At 44.2% G+C, this 22,390-nt stretch overlaps 1 protein-coding gene across 3 annotated transcripts in view; it reads left to right on the forward strand.

The window, feature by feature from the left end:
• Positions 1–108: 108 nt before the first annotated feature.
• The window catches only part of NEIL3 (nei like DNA glycosylase 3), a 55,880-nt gene continuing 33,598 nt past the window's right edge, over positions 109–22,390 (forward strand). For all 3 annotated transcript variants that reach the window (XM_039219792.1, XM_039219793.1, XM_039219794.1), the window contains exons 1-2: positions 109–308; positions 14,972–15,099. In XM_039219792.1, coding sequence (XP_039075723.1) covers positions 186–308; positions 14,972–15,099 — 251 coding nt within the window. In that variant the 5' untranslated portion in view covers positions 109–185. The remainder of the gene's footprint in view (positions 309–14,971; positions 15,100–22,390) is intronic.

Genomic DNA, 22,390 nt, shown 5'->3' on the forward strand with positions numbered 1-22,390 from the left:
GGGGGCGGGGCCTGGCAGCTCGCGGCGCCCGGGACAGGGGCGGGGCCAAGCGAGCTGGGGCGGAGCCGGCTGCGCGGGAGATTTGAACTTGTCTCCCAGCAAGTGGGTGCCCGCGCGGAGGCTACGTTGCGCGGCAGCTTTCTCCGCAGGGCCCTGCCGTCAGGGAGCCACGGTGCGGCTGCGAGATGGTGGAAGGGCCAGGTTGTACTCTAAATGGAGAGAAAATTCGGACGCGAGTGCGCCCGGGCCAGGCGGTGATGGTCGTGCGGGGAAGCGCCCTGCACGGCCTGGGTGTGGTCTCTTCCCAGGTGAGCCTAATTATTATACTTTGCTATGGGGCCAGCAGGGGAAAATGCCAGAAAGACCCCATTAGGCTTCCAGGGCCAAAGTGTCGTCCCTTTGCTCTGGAACAGACTCCCTGGGGCTCCGCGTTTCCCAAACTTTAACTGGATTTTGCTTGTGGAAGGCAGCGCAGGCGCGCCTGCGTAGTAGGGACTCCTGGACCGCTGCCCGAAGGCTGCCAGAGACATGCCCAGGCAAGAATGGATGGGAGATGTTTCATTACGAATCGCCTTGCTTAACTTTTTACAACGCACCTTGTATCTATAGGTTTATTTTCTGCTGACAGTATCATCAGATCTCTGCTTTTTTTTTTCACGCTTTTAAGACAATAAGCTTTTAGCATGAAATTCTCCCTTGTCTCTTGCCTACTATTCTGCAGTTGAAAGGTGTATCACAACATATAATTCTAAAGTTGCATATAGAGAATTTAGCACTGACCCTCCCACTCAACTTCATATTGCCATCTAATGAAGAGGCTGTGAAACCCAATTCTGGTTCCCTTAAGTGAATTTCTTTCTTTTTGAAATAAATTGTAGCACAGCTTCTGGCCACTCAAGGCATTCATTGCAGATGGTGTGATATTCATGTGGTAAGAATTTATAACTTGTACTAAAAATATTCTGATTAAGCCCTCATGCTTTAAAAGCCCTTTAGATGTGTGGATGATTGTATTTCACGAATGTGTGCGATATTAAACTGCGCTTCAATTTCTCCTGCAAAGCTTCCTCCTAGCCTTTGGTCCAGGAAGAAAAGTTGCCTGCTATGACATTAGCATACGCTTACCACTTGAAAGAAATGAAGCTCTAAGTCAGAGAAAATACATTTTCAGACTTGGAAAAAGAATAAGTATTGTATGTTCTTCCATTTGTCCTTGCATTTTATTCATTGTAACTTTAGATGTCATTAGGCGCTCTGCATTAAGCATTAAGTGCTCTTATTCTTGTAGTGTTTCTCAAAATCATGCAAGGGTAGCTCAGGTGGCTCTTGGGTGTTCTCTCAGTAATAGAAGGTTTACAAAAATCACGCCTTCCACAAAATTCTGAATATTAAAACCACCTGGGGAACAAAAAACAAACGGCTCCCCTTGTGAAGCCTACACTTTAGTTGTGGAAGATACACGGGCAGTCATTAAGTAAGAATATAAATAGAAATTGATAAATTCTCTAAAGACTTTCCTGCATGGTTCTCTAATTGCTCAGGAAGGTCAGGAAAGGCTTGGATGGGGAAGTACAATTAAACTCAGGTATGGAGGTTTCGCTGGGAGAACACTTCAGACAGAGCGTTAGCAAAGGAAGAGAGCTTCAGATATTTGAGGGATTGAACCAGTGTGACTGGAAGAGGGAGAAAGAGCTAGAAGGAAGGCCATTTGAAATCAAACAGGATTGGGGTCGCTGGGCAGGAGTCAGACCATGGAGATCTTAATAGACTTTTTAGGAACTTTGTATTTATCTTAGGAGTAAGGGGATCCTCAGAGTGTGGTGAGATCCGTCCACACCCTGGAAAGGAAAAAGAAGACTGGAGGAAAGCTAAAGTAGATACTGCAACCTCCTTTTGGAGAGGGCCGCAGGAATTGGGGGTGGGGGTGGGGAGAGGCGGAGGGCAGGTGGTGGAGGGGAATCGGAAGGGACAGAGTCGCTATTTCAGAAGTAAAGGCAGTAAAGCTCAGAAATCGATACGACATGAATATGTGTATGGGTATCATGATTTACATTTTCAACAGTAATATATTTTATGTTAGGTTTTATCCTAGCCCCTGGGAGTGCAAAGGTGAATAAGATAAAGTTCCTCCTGTGAGACTCCGACTCAATGTTTTAAATAGATACCACCTCATTGGTATTTAGGCCAAAATAGCATGAACATTTCCTTTAAGTCTGTTGTGATTATCTCTAGTGGAAGGCACAAAGTGCCTTTGAAGAACGTTTACATTTCATGTAGCCAGGAGAAATAATAACCTTGTGATTCTGCAGTGGAGGGGTGTGAGATTCAGAGTGAGTTTAATTAAATTGTCCGAGATCACATGACTTGTAAGGGGTTGAACCAGGGTTTGATATCTCTCTTTCCCTTCACTCCTTTTTTTCTTAACTCTAGCTTTTCTGTTATAAAAGATTCAGTGGGAAAGTGGTTAATTCAGCGGCAGGAACACCGTATTTCTTAGAATGTAGTAGTGATTATTTACTAACTAGGAAAGTGAGACCTTGGGTTTTTGGTGGTATCTTTGGTGGTATTTTTAATGATGGTTAAAAAGCTTTGCACTTAAAGCTGTTTTGTTTAATACCTTGACATAAGGAATTATTAAAAATTGGAATAAGTCATTATGATTGAGATCAGGAATCTGGTTCAATGGGAACTTGATTTGAAAATCGATATGGAATCAATGATAATCTCTTAGTGGTTATTGGGAGAGTTGTAAATATTTTTGCCCTGGTTCAACTTGCTGGGCCTTTGATCAAATAATAATAATAATAACAACAACAATAATCTTTATAAACATAAAAGATCTCTTGCATTTTAGAGGGTTGTTGGATCGTGGTAAATTTAATCAACATGGTAGGTTGTCTGCAGAATTCCAGAATGCTCATTACCATTACAGATGATCCCACATTTTCCAAGCATTGATGGCATGGAGTTAAAGCTATTTACACGTGTCTGCTACTAGGTTTTGCCAGGCAGGGTTTAAAAATAAATTAACAGCTGCCTGGTGTATTCTTGACATTGCACTAAACATGAGAAAATACAAAGGAGGGTTAAACAATAACCGGGCATTTAAAATAATGGGCATTTAAAATAATTCAGATAATTGTTGTAGTGAAAAACCAAACCCAAGCTCCCACCTATGTAGCTACTGCCATAATGAACCATTAAGCCTGTCGTATAGTGTTCCCTCCTCCTTGCTTCGGTTTGGAGTTCACAGAGAACACACTTTAATGTGTGTCTCCTTGTGACAACCAATCCTCATTTTGAAGAAGAAAGCCTATCCGTACCAAGATCTCAGCATCTGCTAGTTGTGTATGCATTATATTATTTTTCTGAATTTTGATCCACTGTCTTGTCAGCTTAAAATTAGGCAAGTGTATAAGCACATTGCATCAAGCTCTGCCGGAGCTTCTGGAACCTTATGGTAGGAAACAATGTTGGAATATCAATGAATGCTTCTGCCTGATGAGCTGTGAAGAGTCAATCCTCGGATTTTAATTATTGGGTGGATATAATATTTTAGTGAAATCGGTGTGTAATCTACATATGTTTTTAATCTCCTTTCCCGAAACTAGATAGGAAACCCAGTTATTTATAAGCATTCCTTTCATTTGAAACATGACGACTCTATCACTCCTTAAGCTTTGATACATGTATTCAATATGCTAGGGACTTGTGTTCATCTTTTTATGTCCTTCACAGGGTCGTGAAGAGAGTTGGCATTTAATAAGTATTTGAATGGATGGAGAACAGCAAAGTTTTGAATAGTCCCAAATGCATAAGGATTTAAAACTAAATTTAGTTGGGAATCTTTTGTTAGGAGTATGTGTATTTTGTTTTGTTTGTTATTGGAAATTCCTACCATGAGAAAATAATGGAGACATTGAGTAAAAGATTTCTTTCTTCCTTTTGTTCATTGTGGGAAGAGAAGAAATCATATGTCATTGTATGAAGGGATGAGCTAATCCACAGAGATGCATTTTCTAGCTAGACGAAATTTATTACTTTAAGTCCAAAGGGGTTTTAAAAATTTATAGAACATGCACTTAATGCTCAGCTGGCCGGGGAGATACCATGATCGAGAACATGCAATATAGGATTCCTTACCTTGTTAAGTTCATACTGATGGTTTCACCTTAATAACCGAGGATGATTACTATCAGCATAGTCAGCATTATATGGATTCTTGGAATCAAAGATAACAGAGAACAGGTAACAATCTTATGAATAAGGAGGCTAGGGAAGGTGATTGTCCGTGGCTATTGTAGCTTAATAGTGCAATCGAGGGGCGCCTGGGTGGCTGAGTCGGTTAAGTGTCCGACTTTCGCTTAGGTCACGATCTCACGGTTCGTGGGTTCGAGCCCCGCGTCGGGCTCTGTGCTGACTGCCAGCTCAGAGCCTGGAGCCTGTTTCAGAGTCTGTGACTCCCTCTCTCTCTGACCCTCCCCTGCTCACGCTGTCTCTCTCTCTCCTAGAAATAAATAAAACATTAAAAAAAAATAATAGTGCAATCGACACTGAAGTACTTGGTTCTATGGAGAGAGTAAGAACATCTGACCATCTTGATTTTGAAATCTAGCTCTTTTGTTACTTCCTCCTATAGAGAGGCTTGTACTGAAATCTTTGCTTATTTGGTCAGGACTAGACTAGAGGATGCCTGAAACTCTCAGCTTAGTATCTAACAAAGTAAACGTCCTGGTAATTATTTGCTCCTTCTCCCCGCCCCCCTAGTTCAGGGCTTTCTCATTAGACCCATATATTGGAGGAATGTCCTATTCCCTAATTCAGGCTTTGCAATCATTTGAGGCCCTCAAATTATGCACAAAGGATTTAGCCTCTGGGTAAATGCTTGAAGGCTCCGGTCTTAAAAAAACTGTAGAATATATTTTGATAAATGAACCTAAAGACCTCTCTTTTGGGGCTTAGAGACCATTTTAAATTAGGTTCTTTGATGGTTTAAATTGGTAGGTAAGTGACCTCTGATTAAGAAAAGCGTTGTTGTAAGAGGCACGTGGGGGGAGAAAGGAGGAGAGACTATGAAAGTAAATACGGTGTTTTCTTTTCTCTGTGGGGAAAATATACAGTTGCACTAGAGTTGAAACCTTTATCTATGGAAAAGTCTTGCTCTGTTCTGAAAAGTTCATCTTCCTTGTTCACCCACAGATAGGCAGGATAAATGGTAATCGGCACAGTAAATCATGGGCTGTCTCTGCAGATATATGTTGTTTTGACGATTTCATATTATTAAGCCACTTGAAAATGGGAAGGTGAGCCCTTCTCAATCATACTTAAAATTGTGGCAAAGGAGATTTTTGTCTCTCTTTCAGGGGGAAAAAAGGATGAAATGTTCAAATAACACGGTAACAGGATTGTAAGGGTCAGTGTGAGAAAGTCAGGCATATATTGGACAATTGTGTATAGTTATAACAAAGATAATAGGCTGGTGGAAATTAATTTTTGAATTTGTCCAGCCAGCTGGAGCTCACACAGAGAAGTGATAACCCCACATTCTGCAGTAGGACGAGTGAATATCTTGCAAATCTTGGGTTTATTGCAAAAGCCTTGGCCAGTTCATACACAGTAGAGCTGAAAATAAATGGAGCACACCATCACTGGTATACCAGAATTTCCTCCTAAAATGGAATTAGAAAAAAAAAAAAAGTTAAAAATATATGCAGGTGCTTGAGATGGTCATTCACAAGCTGAAAATTTTATTATGTCCCAAGTATATTATCCAAAGCTGATTATTTTCTAAATGATAGTGTACCAGGAAGCAGTTAACTTGGGTCCCGTGTCCGCATGATGGACAACGGAACTGAAAGATCTTTATCGTTTCCCTCAAAACCCAAATGAAGTCTTAGAAGCAATTTTTCTTTAATTTTTTTTTATCTTTATTTTTGAGAGACAGAGTGTGAGCAGTGGAGGGGCAGAGAGACATGGAGACACAGAATCTAAAGCAGGTTCTAGGCTCTGAGTTGTCAGCGCAGAGCCCGATGCGGGGCTCAAACTGAATTTGCTGCAAATTCATGACCTGAGCCGAAGTCGGATGCTCAACCGACTGAGCCACCCAGGTGCCCCTAGAATTGATGTTTTTAAAGCAACCATTTAAATGCTGAGTAAAACATCTTAAATAAAAGTAAGGGCATGCTTGGACTGGTTGCTGAAAATACGTCAGTCCCTTTCTAAACCCCTCCCCACAGAGAATTCCCAAACAGAATTCCTAAACTTTTCCATAAAGTTCTTTTTACTTTATGGCAAATTCTGGTAAATATTAATGTCTTATGCCCATCTAGTTTTTGGTCCTTATGAGAATTTGGTCCTCTAATATTAAACCTCACTCCATTGCAGGTAATTAGAAAACGAGAGACTGGGGTGTTAATCATTTTCAAAGGAGGTAACACAGACGGAAGAGTGGAAGTTTTTGCCAAGAAATCTTAGGAAAGGTTAAGCAAGGATGGAGAAGGTAGATGGGGAGACAGTGAGCCTGTATTTTTTTAAATCATTGAAGTATAGTTTATACACAATGTTACGTTAGTTTTATACGTGCAACATGGTGATTGGACACATCCCTCCCTGCCTTATGCTCTGAGCAAGTCTGTACTTTAAAGCCACACTTAGTTGTAGGAGGAGAGATCTGATGAATCTCACAGATGTTTACTTAACTCTGGGCATTTTGTGACGCTCTCAGGAATATTAGTTGAACACTGTAGTGTCTGTCCCCGAGGAGCTTAGAGACAGATAGTGGAGAAATGCAAATCACAGACAAATAATCGTTGGGTATCATAAGTACCATGATCGTGGTTGCTGGGGTTGGCAGGTAGAAAGCCTCAAGAGTATTCTGCTTCCCAAGTGGGAAAATTCTAGTACCAGAGAGAAATGCCATCTATATATGTAAGGAAGAAGTTATGCTGACATTTCATTTTAATTCCCAGACACCTCGTCAAGTATTAGAAAACGGATTCTGGGATGTATTCAAGCCAAGGTCACACGGCATCTGCAGCTGGAACGGTTTCTGTTGAACCGAAGTCATTTGACAGTTGCAGATCTGTTTCCATGCCGGCCGTTAGCCTACCTGTGAACATTCCCCCCCTTGCCCTTCTGCTGACATCTGTGTTGCGATGCTCACGATCGTCAGGCCATAAACATCTTTTTCTAGCGTTTGTAGAGCCTTTCGTATCATAAGTGTTAGAACGTTTCTTTTTTCGGTGTCATATTGTGTGTTATGTTTAATCATGGAGAAGAAGACAGAACACCAGTAAAATGAGACATAGTTTACACCATTAAGGATTTGGTTTCTGGTTCTCTTTGAGGCTCTATCAGCCAGAACGACATATTTCACTTTTCACTGACAGCTGTGCAAAGAGATTGAATGGTCTCATGCATGTTAAGTATATTGGCCTTTATATTTTTGGATTCATCTTTCTATGCACAACAGGATTTACTTACAAGGTCAGGTACTCCCTTTTCTCTATTAACTAAGTGGTCTAGTGTCCATACAGTTTTGGAGGGCCATCGAGTGATGGCCTTTTCAGCACCTCTCCTCCCTAAATAGCCACATTTCCCATGGTGGGATCTATTAGACGGGCTAAAATCTCTGATAGTTGTTAGTAATTTGGGGAGCATATACATATCTGCACCAGTACAGTCTTTGATGCCTTGAGGAATTAGTCTTGGAGATAAAAAACTTTTTTTGTAACATACCCCTTAGCACTGGTTATAAAGGGTGTTTCAGCTCTGTTCTCCCCAAGCTCTATTTGGAACTAAGTTTCCTTCAGTGAAGGTTCCGTACAGCCCAGAGACAGGACCTTACAGACCCCGTTAGCACATAGTTCGATGCTCCCTAGGAGGGTGGTGGGTTGGGGAATCTGGGGTAGAAATCAGGATAAACTGGGTTTGAATTTCTTCATAACAGACATTATTAGGAGCCCTGGGGCATTTGACTACTTGGATACAAAAGGCAAAGGTTTTTATTAGAAACCTTTATTTATTATTTTTTTTAATCTGGTTTTTACTGTTTCTTTCAATTGGACTCATCTGAAATATATGTCATGGAATGGTTGAAGAACGAGTGGCACAGGTTTGATAAGAATTGTACTTAAATCCTAAGTATTTTGTTTAAGCAACTACAGCAGAGCCCGGTGATGCATTGCTGCTGAATTAGATGTGGGTGTTGTTACAACGGAGCAGCCTCGGAGGGTCCCGTCCAGTCATTGAGCAGTGAACAGTAGTCCTTAGGGAGTGGGAAACTGCCCAGAGAATAATCTGGGTTTTCAGAACGCATAGACTATAGTAAGAAGTGGGAAAAATTATGATCCTGGAAAGTACAAGATTATGTAGACAAATGCAAACAGGTACTTACTTTTAATCCGAGTAACACAGTCAGCCAGTGTGCATGAGGTTGATGTAAGTGATTAAGGATACCAACGTGGTCCTGAACAGTGAGCTTTTCATGGCACTTTCTCGTAGATGTGTCTACGACGGAAGGAGCGGCACCTCTGTGTGAAGCCATTGGCTTCTCCCTGTGAATGATGACACTCGGGACGTAATGTCAGAATCTGGCAAAATGGAGTCTAATTATTAGGTGCTGCACACAGCTGTGGAGGAACTAGGGCCATGGGGCCCTCCTTTCTCTTAGCTGACACCTTGATTCCCACCTTACTGAGAAAATTCGTCAACCACGAGAGAATTTGCACGGCCGCAGCCACCGGCCAGCACCCGCACCCGTGTAATCTGCCTGCCTTCCTGATGCTCTAGATGGACTGACCTTGTTCCTGACAAGACCAGCAGATGCCATGTGCCCTTGAACCGTCTCTCCTTGCCTGGTGGAGACATTGCTTCAGCCACTCTGTCTCCTGCGTGACTGTTTGCTCTCTGCTGAGATGTCCCATCTCCCAGCAAGCCAGCCATCTGCCTCTCTTCCCCGCAGCCGTCCCCGCGCTTCTGCGTCGCCCTTCACGGCCCCAGGTGTTCACGCTGCCTCACCGCCTCTGACGCCTCTCCCCTCGAAGCCTGAACACCCACGGCAGCCAGGCGCTGCTTCCCCCCACTTCTCCAGAACCCTTGTCACAAGTCCCCTCCACACTGCCAAGCCCGGGGGCCAGGTGTCGTCTTCATGTGACTCGATGTGTTTGCAGTGCCGGACACGTGTCTTCCTTGCAGCCTGGTTTCCCGGGGCTTCTGGGACACCACCCTTGCCTGGATTTGCGCCTGCCCTGCTGGCTGCGTCTCTCCTGAGCTGTTGCACAGCTTGCTCATGGCTTGCTGGCTCGCCCTCTCCCCGCCACCGTGCCGGCGGCCTGCCCTGGCCCTCCGCTCTGGGCCCTTCTCTTCTCCATCTGGGCTTCCTCTCTTGCTGATTTCATCCGGTCTCCGAGCCTGAAAAGCCGTTTCAGGGCTGACGGCTAAATACATTTACCTCTGTAGCCTCGACCTCTTTCCTGACCTCCAGACCACACTCATACCCAGCTGCCTGCTTGACATCTCCCCTTAACTTACCAGAAACCTGACCCTGACCTTCCTCTCCCATCCCGTGCTGCCCAAATCCTCATCTCAGTTGATAGCTCTGCTGTCTTTCCAGTAATCCTGGCCAAGGCTCCCATATTCAGTGTGCCGGCAAATCCTCTTTGTCCCACCTTCAAAATACATCCAAAAATACGTCCACACGTCTGGCTGCTTTTCAGCACCTCTGCTGCTACGATATTGCCCAGATTTCCTTCATCTGGACTGTTCCTCTGGATGGTTGCAGCTGTTCTCTGAGATCTTTTCCGGATTCTACCCTGATCCCCTTACCCAGAATCCTGCCCAGAAGCCAGAGAGAGACATTTTTAAAAATTTTTTATTTTTAAAACATTTATTTTGAGATTGAGAGAGCGAGTAGGGGAGGGTTAGGGAGAGAGAATCCCAAGCAGGCTCTGTGCTGTCACCATAGGGCCTGACACGGGGCTTGATCTCATGAACCGTGAGATCATGACCTGAGCCAAAATCAAGAGTCAGACCTTAACCGACAGAGCTGCCCAGGTGCCCCCAAAGGGGGCATTTTACAAAGTAATGTAGATCATATTTTTCATCTCTCTCATTTTTATCAGAGACACAGCCAGACCGTAGAATGGACATTGTGGGCCACATGGTCTGATTCTCACAGTGTCAGACTTCATCCGTCTATGCTATCCCCTGTTCTCTGTGCCCCAACTATCCTGGCCTGCTCCCTGTATCGCATAGGTCAGAAACACCTTGCCGCAGGGCCTTTGTGTCACCGTTCCCTGTGTCCAGATCATGGCTCACTCAAAACCCTTTTCACCCCTGTTCAGGTACCACTTTCTTCATGAGTTTATGACTGCCTCATCCGGAATTATAACCTGCGACACCTTCCCCTAATCTTGATCTCTTTCTCATCTTGATTTCTTTTCCAAATGTTCTAATGCACTGTCATTATGTCCAATGCTTACTCCTCCCTGCCCAGAAGACTATAAACTCCGTGAAGGCAGGAGGTTTTTAATTGTTTTTTCTGTTTTCTGTTTTGTTGTTTCCGCTGATGCTTCCTTAGCATCTAGAACAAGGTCTAATCCACGGTGGACGGCCAGTGAGCTTTTCTAAAACAAACCCCAAGAACAGCCACAAAGGGTGCATTTTCCATGGCGAGGGACATCTCTCCAGTGTCACATGCCACCTTCGTTGTTGTCAGAGGGTGTCACAGCCAAGGGTGTAGCGTGAACTGTGGCAGCCGCTGTGAGCGCCTTAACCTGAACGGTGTAAATTCGTGTCGCAGCTGCTCGCTTAGCGACGTGAGCAGCCTTCACAGGAGGCAACTGGGACTCATCTACCGTCTTATTAGGTGTTGACAACCTGTCTGTTTCGAGGTTACCTTGTTGGCGCCTTTGCCAGGAGCCATTATAAACCCGGTAAAGTTGGAATTACGTGGAGGAAAGGAGGACTGAGCAGGGCACGGGAGGTGGTTGAGTAAAGAGCAGCTCAGTCATGGGGGTCTCCCCTCGGCAGGGGGGCGGGGGGCGGAACGGGGCACGGTTAGCTTCCGGGCAGTGCAGTGTGAAACAGGGTGCGGGAAGCGAGAGGGAGTCTTCAGCTGGCCAGTCACACACTGCGGTTCACTGTTCGCTAGGAGGTCAGTCAGTGCCGCAGGACAGATCATATGCAGCAGGAGCGTGGCCAAGGTTAAGTGCTGGAGTGACCAGTGCCTGATTCCAAGTCGCTGAGAAGAGACACCATGGACACCAGGCTCAAGCGGTACAGTATGAGCTTACAGCTGGAGGCCAGACAAGATCCAGCCCCTTGCAATGCCCGGGTCCCCATGGCCAGCGGGGCTGAGTGCAGTTGACATGCACGGTGTGCCTGCGCGCACACCCCCTTTCTGCTCAGCTGGAAGGACCCTTCCCCTCCCCCAGGCGTCTGCAATACTAAAAGCTGGGCTTGTGCCCCAAAGCCATTGACGCACACAGGCCTGTACATCAAGCCTGGAAGATGGAAAGATACTGCCCTCCCCACCCCCCACCCCCACCCCCAGGCAAAAAAGGGAGCAGAGGCTGTGAGGGCTCTTTGTCAGTAGACAGGAGATGTTCCAGGCTCCACGGCCGTTCTTATGCAGCCGAGGGGGGGTGGAGGTATGACAGACAGATTGCTTTTCTACACGCTGGAGAGAGGGTGAGTTTGAGATGCGCTCCTAAAACGTGAAGCGTTCAAGGAGACGGAGGCACTGTGGTGGCAGTGGTCACAAATGCCCTCTTGGCCACGTAGACGGGAAAGCCACCACGGTGTCCAGGGCTGTGTGTATGAAGTGGGGTCAGATTGATCACCCAGCCTCTGCCGGAAACGCTTGTGGAAGCCACCGGACTTCAGAGGGCATGACCAAAACCAGTTGCTAGTAACGAGTACTGAGAGAGAGTAAGGGATTGTTGACCTGGGCGGTGGTGGGGAAAACATTAATTTAGAAATAAGCATTTTTTTTAAATGTCTCTAGGACCTTAAATCCAAAATCCGAAAATGTGAACACCTAATCTGTGTTGAGGCAAAGGCCACTCATGACGGAGCTGTATCTCCTCTCTATAGCATCATCTCAAAAGTGTCCTGGCCGGTTTATAAGAACTTTTTACCTGCTAATGGGTTGTCATGGAAACCCACATTGAAACCTACTGTCTTAATCCACGCTTGGCTCCAAGTGTATATATGTGAGGAGAGAGAGGCTTTTGTGAGGCAGGAAAGCATCAGACTCCTGGCGTCTTCTCAGTTCGGGCTGTAACAGGTTCGCCTGTGAAATCAAGGCAAACGTGCGCATGTGTTTTCCCCTCACTGACTTTGCAAGCCTGCTCGGCTGGGGCTTGGCTAGCACTCTGCGCCCCAGGGTTCAGCGAAGAAGAAGAAGGGGAACAAGAGCGGACACTCTGAGGACAGTGACATGTGCGTCTATAGTGCCTCTTGCTAGAACCTTCCATGGTTTTTTTTTTTCTTAACTTTTTAATTGTTTATTATTTTTGAGAGAGAGAGTGTGAGTGGAGGAGGGACAGGCAGAGAGGGACACGCAGAATCCGAAGCAGGCTCCAGGCTCCGAGATGTCAGCCCAGAGCCCGATGGGGGGCTTGAACTCACAAAGCGCAAAATCATGACCTGAGCTGAAGTCGGATGCTTAACCCGCTGAGCCCCCCAGAGGCCCCGCCTACACGGGTTTTTCTGTGGTTTGGGCAGAACTGGAAGGCTGCCACTTGAATCGGTCCTGTGCATTTGTTCCTTGGTCGCTCCAAGCCTGTGATGACCCCCCGTGGTTACTGTGTGAAGGTGGGACATGAAGCCAGTTCCCTGAGCCTCAGGAAGTTGGGAGAATGTGGCGTCCGCTGTAGCCGTTACCCCTTACATGCACTGAGTGGAAGGATTGTGTCTCTTCCTGCCCCAGTCGACTCGGGCTGCCGTGACAAACGCCACGGGCTGGGAGCCTTAGAGATTTATCGTCTCACAGTTCTGGAGGCCAGAAGTCCAAGATCAAGGTTCAGGCCAATTTGGTTTCTGGTGCGAGCTGTCTTCCTGGCTTGTAGACACTACTTCCTTCTCAGGTGGTGTCTCCTCTGAGCACATGGGACGGAGAGCGTGAACTCTCTGCTGTCTCTTCTTATCAGGATCCTGACGCTGCTGGATCAGGGCCCCCACCCTTAGACTTCATGAAACCTTAAGCACCTCCTAAAGGCCCTATTTTCAAACAGTCACATTGGAGGTTAGAGCTACATTGGAGGGGACAAGATTCAGTCCCTAGTTGTTTTCAATCTTTTAAAAAATTTTAAAATTTTTATTTATTTGTCAATCTATTATCCCTCTGTTCCTTTGAACTAAACACTATGTGTCATTTTTAACAAGGACTAATTTAGTAAACTAAAGAGTAGAGTGGACATATCATTGTAAATATTTAGAATGACAGATGTTTGTAAACCACAAGTTTGAGAATCACTGAACAGTGGCCTTCAACCATAATTGGAAGGAAAGTTGGGATTTGCTCCTAGACTCTATCTAAAGTTTTATAATTATCTCCTCCCCCCCAACCTCTGCCTGACCCCCAATCAGGATTTTACCCTGGACCTTCTGAGAATGCTTAGGCCCTTTAGAGAAAAAGGAAAGAAAGAAGTGTGTGAAGATACTACCTTAGATTAAGAGTTAATGTGTAAATATAACTAAATGTACTTACAGTATCTTCTATTTAGACCCTAGTAAGTTTTAAAGTTTTTACTATATTTTGGAGGTGCCTGGGTGGCTCAGTCGGTTAAGCATCCGACTTCGGCTCAGGTCATGATCTCACGGTTCGTGGGTTCAAGCCCTGTGTTGGTCTCTGTGCTGACAGCTAGCTCAGAGCCTGGAGCCTGTTCAGATTCTGTGTCTCCCTCTCTCTCTGACCCTCCCCTGCTCACGCTGTCTCTCTCTCTCTCTCTAAGAAATAAATAAAACATTAAAAATTTTAAAAAAAATAATAAAGTTTTTACTGTATTTTGAGGGCAGATTTAAATAACATTTATAAAGCATGTCTCAAGAAAGAAGAGTAAGGATACAAATCACACCAGTATCCATACTGCCCACCAAGAAAAAGAGCCTTACCAATATGTAAACAGAGCTCCATTCCCTTCCCTTCTGCACAGAAGGGCTGACATGTTTATAACTCTCTCCATCTTTACGGTGTTCAGTACGTGTATTGTAATCCTAATAACATATTGTGTGGTTTTGTATCGTGGTAAGAGGGACAAGTAGTGGGTTTCTTTTTCCTTTATTCTTAACATTGTGGTTGAGGAGGGGAAAAGAGCAGGTCTCGCCTTAGACCCCCTTTCCCGGGGGAGCCCCAGGCTTCACCAGTGATGCCCTCTACCCCACAAGGCCAGGAAAACTGACACTCTGAGTCCTCGGCGCCCATCACTGCCACTCCGATGGAAGCCTGCTGCCGAGAGCTTCTTACTTTGGGGTTCTCTCCCACTTCTACTTGGTGTGCAACCTCTTACTGTTCTTCCTGCCCTTTGAGTTCATCATTCCAGGTAAAAATCTTTTGTTTTCATATTTTATCCACTATTTTTAGCTGTTCCGATCTGAAAGCTCTTCCAAGATGCTGGCTGTGCTTCTGGAAATGGAAGACGCTATCTTATTTTTAGTTTTAAAACCCTCCCATCACTTTTCTGTGCCTCCTTTTCACAGAGCTCGAAGGTCCTCGGAGAAACTCATTTTGATTGTGAGCCATTTACTTTCTTTTCCTCTTAATTTTCTTGGCCTCCCTCTTTTAAATGACTAGTAATTTGACAAAATGTATGTAAACAGCTGATTACATTGCTTGACTGGCTGGAGATCATTCTTCTCATTGGGATGCACCTGGGCATGAAATATTATAAATACATTTAAGAATGGAATTATAATTTTGTTTAGAGTTTGTATGTGTGTTTACATGTGCTTATGTATTTTCCACCAGGCTGCTGCACTGAATAATAATAAAGATTCCGGCGAGGATTTCTCGAGACTGTTTAATGGATCCGTTTACAGTGGTGTACAAACTTTGGGGAAAGAGCTCTTTATGTACTTCGGACCGAAAGCTCTCCGGTAAGATAAACCTGTACAGTACATCTTCTCTCTCTGTTTAAAGATGTGTAGAAGGCTTTTCTTGTAGTTCACCGGGTGTCACATTTAATCACATAGGAAGTACTCTATTTTTAAGAGGGCTCTCATATAAGAGGTTGAGATTCTATCATGGAAAGCCATAAGCAGCAGCAGAATAAATTGTGATGTCATTGTTCCTTGGAAGGCTAGTCAATTTATTTCTTTTAAGAAAAACCAGTCGGCTCGAGGGGCCTCCAGGAATGTTAGAGGAGGTGGGCTTTGCTCTTTGCAGATTCCCCCCCACGGCTCTTCTCCCCTCGTGTTTTCACCGAGCATTTGTTGTATTAGCGATGTGAGTTTCTTTGCATTTCTAACAGCCCCTAGTTTGGTTTAAACGTGTCTCTAGATTTTGATACTTTTCCGTCTCCTTTATTTTTCTGAAGCCTTGTATGGAATCAGAAACTTATTTATAGAATTCCATAACTTTGCACAGAAGCCACAAATTATCCTTTCTTTCACAGCGCTCATGCAGAGTCCTTACTAATGCGTTGGCAATGAAGGACCAGGGGTCTTCTACCTTGTTGACTTAACCACAGAAATGTTGGAAGGTTTGTGCCTGCAGAGCGTGATCCCCTCTTTAATGTCTGCAGGAGAATGAGGGAGGCCTATGGATTTATATGCCTACCAAATCTTGGTCTACTCCGAGTTTAGCCGAAGGTATTGCAGGCTGTAAAGAACGGTAGTGCCCCCTTGAATCTCTTTTAACGTTTCTTTAAGATATTGATCGATTTCGCCTTAACAGACGAGTCCTGTTCGCAGAGGCCCCGTGGCTCCAACTGAAGGTGACTAATGGTCATGAGCAAATAATATGACTGGGTGATGGTTATTTACTGCACCTCGTCACCCGCGCATTTAGAGAGCGTCGGAGCTTATGTAATTGCTTTTCCTTTGCGATGGGCTCTTTGCTGTCAGCAGCTGCTGTCCTTGGACAGGTATCACTTCGTGGTTTTTTCTTGGTCTGGAAATCATCACATCAGCATCTGCTGCCTGGTTCACGCAGTACCGACCTGCCGCACGTTGGGTTATTGTTCTGGTAGACTGGTGTGATTGAAAACTCTTGGCGCTTAACTGAGCAGGACACAATGGGATCCATGTAAGGGAGTCGCAAACACTGATATGCTATTGATTCTCTGGTGTGAGGTGCAGATTTATTTCTGTGGGATGAGAGGGACGATTTTATCAGGCGTCCTCCACCAGACTGATACAGGGGGAATCATTCCTCAGGGCTCCGCTGTCTGTGAGTGTTCCCTGAAGTTCTAAACAAGGGCAATCACTTCTTTAAATGAACTGAACTAGTACCCTCCCTGGGGAGTGCGTCTCTGCATGGATGAATGGAGACAAGGGCAGTGTCTGGCTTCGTTTCAATTTCCTACAGCCCTAACGACTATTGGATAATGATAATTCAAGGTCAGTGGCAGATCAGCTATTTGAATACGAAACCAAGTAACCGGAAATCAACGGTACCCCCTTCACAATTTAATATAAGTTAAAAAATATATATATATGTATATACTCCCAATCTGTGCTTCTTAGGAGAATGGATGACTCTGTCAAAGAAATGTGATCGCCGTGTGAGGTCGCAAGTCTGTGAGCGCGAGAGAGAAATGTAGTCCTCATTTCTGACCTCTTTTTGCTACCCACCGGGCTGCTCTGCATTTTAGAGATCATATAGCAGGAAACCCGCTTAATGATCGCTTCTATTTATGCCTTAATGTGCACCTTTTTACAGTTAAAAGTGCCCTGGACTTTAATGCATCTTACAGGGCAGGCCATGAATCTAACTGGGATTCGTGCATAATGGAAGGGGAATACGGGCCTAGCCCTCTGTAAGAGCGTCTGCCTTGCAGAAATGCACTCTTCAGGGGGATACAAATTAGCGTAACTATGTCTCTTATTAAAAGATGTACCAAAGGGCTCAAGTGCCTCTGAATGCCACAGAATACTAAAAATTCCTTGCTACAGATTTATTTTTGGAGCCCAGCTGTGGTGTCCTGTGTGGTGTCCTGCGTGTACCTCTCCTGAACACTTTAAAGAAGTTTGTCCTTTCTAACAGAACAAAAATCTTTAATTTTTTGGCTGTATATGGAGCAGACACTCATCAGAGAGAGCGGAGCCGTAAAGAGCAAGCAAGACTAAATAGACACATTCGCAATCTCGCTCCCAAGTACCACCTCGATTAGCTGTGGGTGTGGATACTGCCGGTACTGTGTGGGCACGCATCTGTGTCTGTTCGCCCAGACACGGCCACCCTACCAGCTGCCACTTTCCATCACACGGAGCCCAGCTGTTACATCCTGGACTGACATTCAAAAGATACTTTTTTAATGAATCCCTCTTTCCAAAACACTTTGCTGTTTTCCAATTTGTGATTTATAGGACTCTGGTGGTTTGCACTTCCCATGTTCGGAAACTGTACCTGAAATATTTCAGAGGCTTTGCCATTTTAGAGAACCTTTATACATTATCGATTTTGTAATTTACTGGAGTTCAAGTGATCCGATCCTCTAAACAAATTGGCACGAGATGATGTGGCAGTTCTTTGTCATTTGCTAAACAGCCTTTAAGGAACCTATGCTGTGCTACTCCTAGAAGGGGTTTACACCTCAGACATGGTTCTTGTGATCTGTCACGTAACATGTTAGGAAAACGGAAGCGTGGGAAAGATTCTAAATGAAATCATATACTTGAAGAGTAGTCACTCCTACCATCTGTCTGCCTCACGTGCTGATTCGGCTCTGGAAGATGGCATTTCTTCTGGAGACTGGTCATCCGGCCACAGTAACGGCGGAGTTCGTGCTGACACTGTTTCTGGAACCTTCTCTCCCATACCGTCGGTTGGGTCAGCGGGGGTTCTCCTGTGAGACTTTCTCATCTGAAGCCGCAGGGTTAGTCTCTGTGATGCGGGGAACCTGGGGAATGAGCCCTTAGGACCTGTCGGTGGCCGTGGCACTGGGCTTGTGAGGCAGTGGAAAATAAATCCAGACTGCACGAGCCTTTAGACCTTCTTTCCTTCCATTCCTGGGATCCAACTGCTCTCCGGCCTTTCCTGTGCTTGATTCTTCAAACTTCCCTCTCACTCCCTGAGCTACTAAATACTCCTTAGTGCCTAAACCTGTTTGAGGTGGATTTCTGTTGCCTGCAAGTTAAGAAAGCTGACCATTGGGGCGCCTGGGTGGCTTAGTCGGTTAAGTGTCCGACTTTCGCTTAGGTCATGATCTCGTGGTTCGTGGGTTCGAGCCCCGTGTCGGGCTCTGTGCTGACTGCCAGCTCAGAGCCTGGAGCCTGTTTCAGTCTGTGACTCCCTGTCTCTCTGACCCTCCCCTGCTCACGCTGTCTCTCTCTCTCTCCCTCCTAGAAATAAATAAAACATTTTAAAAAAATTAAAAAAAAAAAAAAGAAAGAAAGCTGACCATTATCACTAAATGCCCCAATCAAAAGACATAGGGTAGCAGAATGGATAAAAAACAAAATCCATCTATTTGCTGTTTACAAGAAACTCATTTTAGACTGGAGGACACCTTCAGATTGAAAGTAAAGGGAAGGAGAAATATCTGTCATGTGACTGGAAGTCAAAAGAAAGCTGGAGTAGCTATACTTATATCAGACAAACTGGACTTTAAAGTTAAGACAGTAACAAGAGATGAAGAAGGGCATTATATAATAATTACAGGGTCTATCCGTCAGGAAGAACTAATAATTATAAATGTCTATGCACTGAACACGGAAGCACTTAAATATATAAAACAATCACAGACGGAAACACTCTTATGGATAAGAATGTGCTAATAGCAGGGGACTTTATTACTCCACTTACAGCAGTGGATAGACCAACTAGACAGAAAATCACTAAAGACACAATGGACTTGAATGACACATTAGACCAGAGGGATCTGACAGATATATTTAGAGCTCTACATCCTGAGGCCAAGGAATTCACTTTCTTCTCAAGTGCGCATGGCACGTTCTCCAAGATAGATCACATACTGGGACATAAAGCAGCCCTCAATAAATATAAAAGAATTGAGATCATACCATGCACACTTTCAGATCACAATGCTATGAAACTTGAAATCAATCACAGGAAGAAGTCTGGAAAACCTCCAAAAACATGGAGGTTAAAGAACAGCCTACTAGAGAATGAATGGGCCAGTCAGGCAATTAGAGAAGAAAAATATATGGAAACAAATGAAAATGAGAATATAACAATCCAAACTCTATCGGATGTGGTGAAGGTAGTCCTAAGAGGAAAGTACATTGCACTCCAGGCCTATTTCAAGAAATTAGAAAAAGCACAAGTGAAAAATCTAACAGAACACCTAAAGGAACTAGAGGCAGAGCAACAAGAGCACCCCAAACCCAGTAGGAGAAGAGAAATAATAAAAATCAGGGCAGAAATAAACAATATAGAAACCAAAGAAACAGTTGAACAGATCAATGAAACCAAGAGTTGGTTTTCTGAAAAAATAAACGAAATTGACAAACCTCTAGCCAGACTTCTCAAAAAGGAAAGAGAGAGCACTCAGACAAAATCATGAATGAAAATGGACTGATTACAACCAACCCCTCAGAAATACAAGCAATTATCAGGGAATACTATGAAAAATTATATGTCAACAAATTGGACAACGTAGAAGAAATGGATAAATTCCTAAACACACGCTCACTACGAAAATTCACACGGAAAGAGATAGAAAATCTGACAGACCTGTAACTAGTGAAGAAATCGAATCAGTTATAAAAAATCTCCCAACAAATAAGAGCCCTGGACATGATGGCTTCTCTGGGGAATTCTACCAGATGTTTAAAACAGAATTAATACCCATTCTTCTCAAGCTAGTCCAAAAAATAGAAATCGAGGGAAAACTTCCGGACTCATTTTATGAAGCCAGCATCACTCTGATTCCCAAGCCAGACAGAGATCCAGCAAAAAAAGAGAACTGCAGGCCAATATCCTTGATGAATACAGATGCAGAAATCCTCAACAAGATCCTTGCAAATCGAATCCAGCAGCACATAAAAAGAATTATCCACCATGATCAAATGGGATTCACTCCTGGGTTATGGGGCTGGTTCAGTATTCACAAATCAATCAGTGTGATACATCACATCAACAAAAGAAAAGATAAAAACCATATGATCCTGTCGATAGATGCAGAAAAAGCATTTGACCAAATACAGCATCGCTTCTTAGTAAAGACCTTCGAGAAAGTAGGGATAGAAGGAACTTACTTAAATATCATAAAAGCCATCTATGAGAAGCCTTCAGCTGACATCACCCTCAGCGGGGGAAAACTGAGAGCTTTCCCCCTGAGATCAGGAACACGGCAGGGATGTCCACTCTCCCCACTGCTGTTTAACATAGTGCTGGAAGTCCTAGCATCAGCCATCAGACAACAAAAGGAAATCAAAGGCATCAGAATTGGCAAACAAGAAGTCGGACTCTCACTTTTTGCAGACGACATGATACTCTACATCGAAAACCCAAGAGACTCCACCAGAAGCCTACCAGAACTGATCCATGAATTCAGCAAAGTTACAAGGTACAAAATCAATGTACAGAAATCAGTTGCATTTTTATACACTAACAATGAAGCAACAGAAAGAGAAATCAAGAAACTGATCCCATTCACAATTGCACAAAAAACCATAAAATACCTAGGAATAAACCTAACCAAGGATATAAGAGATCTGTATGATGAAAACTATAGAAAAATTATGAAGGAAATTGAAGAAGACACAAAGAAATGGAAAAACATTCCATGCTCATGGATTAGAAGAATAAATATAGTTAAAATGTCATTACTACCCAAAGCCATCTACGCATTCAATGCAATCCCAATCAAAATTCCACCAGCAATCTTCTCAAAACTAGAACAAACTATCCTAAAATTTGTGTGGAGCCACTAAAGACCCGAATAGCCAAAGTCATATTAAAGAAGAAAACCAAAACGGGAGGGATCACCATCCCAGACTTTAGCCTGTACTACAAAGCTGTCATCATCAAGACAGTATGGTATTGGCACAAAAACAGACATGTAGACCAATGGAATAAAATAGAGAACTCAGAATTGGACCCAAGAGTGTACAGCCAACTAATCTTTGAGAAAGAAGGAAAGAGTATCCAATGGGAAAAAGGCAGCCTCTTTAACAGATGGTGCTGGGAGAATTGGACAGCAACGTGCAGAAGAATGAAACAAGATGATTTTCTTACACCATGCACAGAAATAAGTTCAAAATGGATAAAGGACCTGAACGTGAGACAGGAAACCATCAAAATCCTAGAGGAGAAAGCAGGAAACAACCTCCTTGACCTCCACCGCAGCAATTTCTTACTTGACACATCCCCAAAGGCAAGGGAATCAAGAGCAGAAATGAACTATTGGGACCTCATCAAGATAAAAAGCTTCTGCACAGCAAAGGAAACAATCCATAAAACTAATAGGCAACTGACGGAATGGGAAAAGATAGTTGCAAATGACACATTGGATAGAGGGCTAATATCCAAAATCTGTAAGGAACTCACCAAACTCCACACCCAAAAAACAAACAGTCCAGTGAAGAAATGGGCAAAAGATATGAACAGACCCTTCTCCAAAGAGGACATCCAGATGGCCAACAGACCCATGAAACGATGCTCAGCATCCCTCCTCATCAGGGAAGTACAAATCAAAACCACACTGAGATACCACCTCACGCCGGTCAGAGTGGCTAAAATGAGCAAATCAGAGAACTCGAGATGCTGGTGAGGATGTGGAGACACAGGCACCCTCCTACACTGTTGGTGGGAATGTAAACTGGTGCAGCCCCTCTGGAAAACAGTGTGGAGGTTCCTCAAAATATTAACAACAGAACTCCCCTGTGACCCAGCAATAGCACTGCTAGGAATTTATCCAAGGGATACAGGAGTGCTGATGCATAGGAGCACATGTACCCGTGTTCATAGCAGCACTCTCAACTATAGCCACAACATTGAAAGAGTCTAAGTGTCCACCAGTGGATGAATGGATCAAGAAGATGTGGTTCATCTATACCATGGAATACTACATGGCAATGAGAAACAATGAAATCTGGCCATGTGTAGCAACATGGATGGACCTTGAGGGTGTTACGCTGAGCGAAATAAGTCAGGCAGAGAAGGACAAATATCATATGTTTGCACATATAGGAGGATTAGGAGGAACTTGACGGAGGACTGTGGGGGAGAAGAAAGGAGAAAATAGGGGGGGAGAGGGAG

This window comes from Hyaena hyaena, unplaced genomic scaffold (genome assembly GCF_003009895.1).
Source record: "Hyaena hyaena isolate Hyena2069 unplaced genomic scaffold, ASM300989v1 scaffold_835, whole genome shotgun sequence".
NCBI classification, from domain to species: domain Eukaryota; kingdom Metazoa; phylum Chordata; class Mammalia; order Carnivora; family Hyaenidae; genus Hyaena; species Hyaena hyaena.